The sequence below is a fragment of the Tenebrio molitor genome, chromosome 7 (assembly GCF_963966145.1).
Source record: "Tenebrio molitor chromosome 7, icTenMoli1.1, whole genome shotgun sequence".
Classification (NCBI taxonomy): domain Eukaryota; kingdom Metazoa; phylum Arthropoda; class Insecta; order Coleoptera; family Tenebrionidae; genus Tenebrio; species Tenebrio molitor.
In genome coordinates, this window is record NC_091052.1 from 3,869,618 (window position 1) to 3,875,706 (window position 6,089).

The 6,089-nt window shown below is 32.7% G+C and overlaps 2 protein-coding genes across 3 annotated transcripts; one reads left to right on the forward strand and one right to left on the reverse strand.

Annotated features, from left to right (window-relative positions):
• Positions 1 to 27: 27 nt before the first annotated feature.
• LOC138134588 (c-Myc-binding protein homolog) lies at positions 28 to 946 on the reverse strand. Its single transcript, XM_069052942.1, has 3 exons — positions 612 to 946; positions 437 to 558; positions 28 to 374 (listed from the first exon to the last, which is right to left on the reverse strand). The coding sequence occupies exons 1-3, from the start codon at positions 630 to 632 to the stop codon at positions 92 to 94; spliced, it is 426 nt and encodes a 141-aa protein (XP_068909043.1). The 5' UTR covers positions 633 to 946; the 3' UTR covers positions 28 to 91.
• A 2,821-nt stretch (positions 947 to 3,767) lies between these two features.
• On the forward strand, positions 3,768 to 5,380 carry LOC138135108 (uncharacterized). Of its 2 annotated transcripts, none has more exons than XM_069053754.1 (2): positions 3,768 to 3,906; positions 4,147 to 5,380. In XM_069053754.1, exon 2 carries the CDS (start codon positions 4,150 to 4,152, stop codon positions 5,101 to 5,103), a length of 954 nt encoding a protein of 317 aa, XP_068909855.1. In that variant the 5' UTR covers positions 3,768 to 3,906; positions 4,147 to 4,149; the 3' UTR covers positions 5,104 to 5,380. The 2 variants fall into 2 exon arrangements, with proteins under 2 accessions (XP_068909855.1, XP_068909856.1); XM_069053755.1 differs by lacking the exon at positions 3,768 to 3,906 and adding an exon at positions 3,922 to 4,082.
• The last annotated feature ends 709 nt before the right edge of the window (positions 5,381 to 6,089 follow it).

Here is a 6,089-nt window from a genome sequence, read left to right on the forward strand (position 1 = left end):
AGATGTTTACATAAAAAGGAACAAAAATAAAATTCTAAAAGTATTTAGTCAAAAAAAAGAAAGTGTATAACAATGGAAAGGGAATCAGGCATTACATATCAGGGTTTTCTTCTGGTGGTGGTGCATCTATTGGGGCTTCATCAGTAATAGGAGGCATATCCTCTGGTGGATTTTCATCACCAGCCATAGGTTGAAACCCTTCTTCTAAAGGAACTGCTTCTTCTTCAACTGGTGGTGGAGGTTCAAGACTAAGCTTCAGTTCATCTAATTCTTGTGTCAAGGCATCAATCCTGGCTTGACATTCATCTATTCTTGACTTCATTTGATTGTAAGTTTCAATTCCAGCTTGCATTGCTAGCCTATCACGAATGTATCTAAAATTTTGTTAACAAAAAGTGGTTAAAATGTGTGATCAATATGTTATGTTAAAATATACTCTAGCGCATCTTCCGGTTTTTCTGGTTCCTCATAAAGATTGACAAGGACCTTAGTTAACGCATCCATAACCCCATTCTTTTCCAAATATTTGCGAAATTCTTCGCGTTTCCCTTCGGACGGCTGTTGTAAAAAAGTGAGGTTACAGTGACAACGGTATTTCTTCGAGATCTTACCTTAAAAGTCGGATTCGACATTTTAGTCAAGAATGGTTTTTGTATAAGCAGAACTTATTTTGTATATGAGTAAATCACAAGATTTGGACGAATTTATAGCACTTTGCCGATGAAGTATCAAATTTCTCTGGAAAATTTGACGTGGCTTGTTACTAAATGACAATTAATCAATTTTTACTACACGTTATCACGAATCGATGAAAGTATTTAAGGAAATTATAAAATAAAGCTCAAAACGATGTTTTCCCGTAACAAACAGAAATTCAAAGTAATTTCTACAATACTGAATATGCGCGGTTATTACGTTGGCACCCATTGGCCAACTGGTTATTTGCTGCCATGGCGCTACATTTAAATTTTAGATTTCATTTGTAACTCTCATAAATTTGACTTATTAAAAGAAAATCAAACAATAATAATTAAAAATAGACTTGCATGATGTAGATTATCTTTGTTATCAATTAAAGCCAAATATATTTTGAAATGATATTTACTAAATAAGTTACTTAAAATACAAAGGTTTTCCTATGCAAATAAACTTAATTCAACATTCTATTACCTAATAATTGAATTTGTACAGATAAGACTGAGTTAATTGAAAATAAACTGGTGAAATACATAATTTTGTAGATCCTAAAGGTCGAACAGGCCATGTATTATGTCATGTTGAAAATTAACATAAATTCTGTTCTCCGAATGTTCTCTCTGCGACACCGGTGTGTATGGTGTGTTGTATGTATAATCAGAAAAATTAAATAAAAACGAGAAATTTTACATGCGAAATAAATTCTAAATTAAACAACTTCATTTGTTGGGCAGATCGCGAAATAACACAAAATAAAAGAGGCAGATTTTTTTTTAATTGAAAACATTCAATTATAATACCTACCTAAGTTATTTCCATATTGAACAAAAAAAAAATCAATCAAATATGTCGTTCCTATTGTCAGTTATGATCGTCCGAATTTTCCCTTTCCTTTGTAATGGTCCCGAATTATTTTTTTCTGAAAACTTTTCCAAGACCATAACGAACAAAATAAAAAAACAATTACGCATATCCTCCGTTGGAATCCTGAGTTATCGTCTTGAGTTCATACTTGACCCAACTTAATAATAAATTCCGCTAATGTACATTAAAAGCGGAAGGAGATAAAAACTTAGGTAATCAAGCAAAAACCAATTCTTTATTCGTAGTGAGAGTGACATTAAAGTTACGCACCACACTTGATCAAGGGCACTAACCTTTAAATTAATAAATTAAATGCTCGAAATGACTCCCTCCGTTATCGAGCACGCTCTTGTGCCCTTCGAGCCATAGAAGCTTGAATTCTGACCACCATGTCGGAATTTTGTCAGTTTTTTGACTCAGTATCATTATTCACACGAACGACGGAATCTCATGCATAATCTGTTTGAAGTGGCTCCATAAAAAAACTAAGAAAGTCCGGTGAACGAGCTGGCCATAAAAATGGTCCATTACGACCTATCCACCGATTTTCTAAATTATCGTCCAACCAATTTTAACCCGTGCACTGTGAGCGGGTGTATTCCTCCGAACTAGCAACGGCACGTTATCCAAAAGGTCACTTAGCACATTTTGTAAAAAAATTAAATATTCTTCATCATTTAAATGTTGAGGTAAGACATGTGGCCGGATCAAACGATTCTCAATTATTCCCGCCCGCACGTTATAACTGAAACTCTTTGTTGGAAATCTTGTACTCGAATTTTTGAAGAAGCCATTGACAAAATGCAATCAGACGTGATGGTGGATCTTCTGGTTTTAAATGTTTGACGTTGAAGATCATAAGGATGTACCTATATAATCCGTTTTCGTCCAGCGTTCTCCAAATTGTGAAACTGGAAACGCCCAGTCGTAATGCAAGTCGTCAACTAACAAACTAACACATTCGGTTCTTCCCCAACAGCTTGCAGAATTCAAGGTTCCAAGTCCAAGACACGATGAGACCTTGAACGGCCTCGATCTCGGTTAATAGGACTAAAGTACCATAATCCCTTAGATGCTCACAAAGGTAAGGTATGTGCTTGGTGATCGGGAAATCTCTCCATGTACAAACGCCTGGCTCCCCCATAAATAAGCACCATGTCAGTTAACTCCGGATTAGTTTACTGCAGAATTTTTTAACGATAATTACGGGAAATTTACTTTATAATAAATTTTAAACACGGCCGCATGCAGGTGAAGGACGTGTCAGTAAGTTTTTGCAAGATCTATCAATCCGCTTGGGTTTTTGTCGTACTTATTTATTTTTTGTGGGGTTAATCTTTTTCGCACGAAGCCGTTGTTCTTTCACCGTCCCATCCATAAACGACTCGATGACACGGAATACGGTGAAAATAAATTTGAGTTTTCGAAAAAATAGTAAGTAGAAAAATCATTTGTTTTGATTTCTATCACCGTTTTTTTTTTCAATAGTTATTTTTGTATTAAGTGCGCAAAGTGATTGTTTTTTGTTGGGGCATGAGAATGAGTTTTTGGTCGAGACCGTCAGGTCGAGACTTCAAACTCATTCGAATGCGCCAACAAAACAATCATCTTGCGCACGAAATACAAACACTATTTTTTCTACAACAGCATTTTAAAATTTTTGAATTTTTTAATTTTTGTAAAATTTTCCTTGGATGCTAAAATATTCGTCAAAAAGTTTCCTTGGGTGCTAAAATATAACTATTTTAGCATCCAAGGAAACTTTTTGACAAATATTTTTTCACTATCAAAAATGACATACTTTGCGACTTGATAACGATGCATAAATGTCACGTTTTTTTGACAGTTGTAGAAAAAATATTTTGAACGCATTTCAATAGCACGCTGTATTAATATTCTTATTGACGAAGCAATGTAACTTTAATTAATACCCTGTTGTCGATTACTCAGTGAAAATAAAGACAATTTTTTATTGTTTTAACTTTTAAGCTGTTAATTTTCCTGCATTTTTTATTTGTATTTTTATGATCAAAGTAATATGATACTTAATAATAAAAATCCGAATAATAGATAAGTATTCTGAGTATTTTGTAAGCATATTTTTTATTAACTGACAACTTTGACAAATATTTTGTTGTCAAAAGTATACAACCAAACCAACTTTAACGCGTCAGTGTTCACTGTTCAATGCTTCAGTTTCAGTGGGAATGGGTAAAGATCCAATGAACACTAGAATCGAGAAACGAGAACATCTTGCGCAAGATTCTTGTAATGAATTTTTGTGTGTACATATTGTAACAATATTTTGTTCCATCGTTCTTAATGTGGGTTCATTAAAAAAACTGGGTAATTGTTTTTTTCGATTTAATGTAAAATAATTAAAATTTTCATTGTGTGACAATATCAGCAGAGGTCACTACTAGTAAAACAAAATAGAATCTGTTGTCAGATAGTAAAATTCGTAATTTTTTGTGTATAAATTTCAACATATTATTAAACATTAAATTATTATTAAATATTGCGTGAGTTATTTTACAAGTATAAAAGATTATGTGAGTGTTGGCGAATAATTCGTTTGGTTTTTAGGACATGACAAAAATCACAGAACTCAGTCGGGACTCATCAGGTAGTTTCACTGAAGATTTAGAGGAGTCCAGAGTACGAAAATTTGCCAAACACATGCTGAAGAGTTCCCTCTTCATTGGCACGTTTTTAGAAAAAAGATTCGTGGAGCCTCTAGACTCATACAGAGCTGTTATCAAAGTGGGAGATGATGAAACTGAGTTTATTGAGAATCTTATTTCAGTGAAAAAACGCTGTGTGAAATTCTTTCCAAAAAACGTCTGGGTGGGAATTACTGAACCAAAAACAATTGGTGCTCCAGCTGGATATAATTTGTGGGTTAGTTTAAACGAGGAAGTTTTTGGTAGTTATTGGTACAAAGTTAAAAATGTTGAGTTTTTTTTTAATGAAGTTAGATTAAAGTTGGAAGTTGTGAGACCTGTATCTAAAGAAAAAACACCAGTTCACAACATAACCCCAAAAGAAGTTTTTGAAGAAGCATCTCAAAGTGAAATTAAGGAATTTAGAACAAGAATAAGTGCTTTTTTTAAAGAAAAATTGAATGAGTTATTTGGTGAAACTTTAACTTGGCCAAATATTAAGCAAGCTGTTATATTTATATTCCTTTTACTTTCAACATTGATTACTTTTCTTATAGAGGCAATTAAATACCTTTTGGAATATTTTTTGAAACTTCTCCATGAAACCTCAGGTTTAGTGAAAGTATGTACACCAATAATTATTAGTTTTATGAAATTAGTCATGAACACAATTAATGGATTATATAACTTAATAGCCATGATGTGGAGGGATAGGTCACCTCCTAAAATTAATCAAAATCTATACCAATTTTCCCCATATCAAGTACCATATTATAACAACTTGCGAGCTTTGCCTCAAAGTTATGAAGGACCTAACCTTGATAACTACAGATATGGCAGGCCTCATAGATCTTCTGTTAAGATAACTCCATTAGATTAGACTGTGATTATTTGTAAGTGGACTCTAAGGCTTCTTGTTGATAATTTTATTTAATTATTACACAGTAAGTTGTAAGATTGTGTAGTGAAATATAATCACAAAATCTGGAAAGGATATGATCTTGTTAATATTAATTGGTTTTAGGATGGTAGACTATTTTTCATGCTTATTATTTCTATGCTTATTTAAATCATCTACAATGATAAATAAATAAAGAATGTGTTGTATTTTTATACATGAAAAAATGTGCAATAGCAATAAAATTCTTAAAAAATTACGATGAAATTTCTTTCACTCAATAGATACCTACCAATTTTTTTAACGTATAAAAACCCTAAACATCTGAGTTATCAAATTAAAATTATGAAAAGATTTGGGACAAATTTAGTTACCTGCCTACTATGGGGATTATTTGCTTCGCCGATGCCGATACCGATAAGCCAAGAACAAAAAACGAATACAAGAAAACTTTCACTTGTTTTTTGCTAACTTTTAACACAACGGCTAAATTAAGTGCTCGTTCATCATATAATATGGTTGATATTAAATGAAAATAATTATTATTTATACAGGTATCTCACAACAGAGTATGGTAGGTAGGTATATATTCAAACTCTGCAATGTGCAAACCCTGAACGTATCTTTAAGCGTAGGTATTTAAAACAAAAATTAGTGAGAAAAAAAAATAGCTCACATCACGGAATTAACACGTAAACACCTGCCTTGTACAGTTGGATAAAACGAACTAAAAATTTAATCCTCTTTACCTCGGCCGCAGAGCGAAAAACTTTATTCTAAAAACACGATGTTTTGTGTTGATTTTACAAAACTATTACCTATTTCACGGTCACTGTTGTTGGGTCACATAAATAGACAGGTCGTTAATTTATGGGGGGATAAAATACTCAAAGGAAAATTATATTTCGAAAAAATGGTACGTAGGTACTATATAACAATTATTTTCGTTGTTATGTCGAAAGACCAAA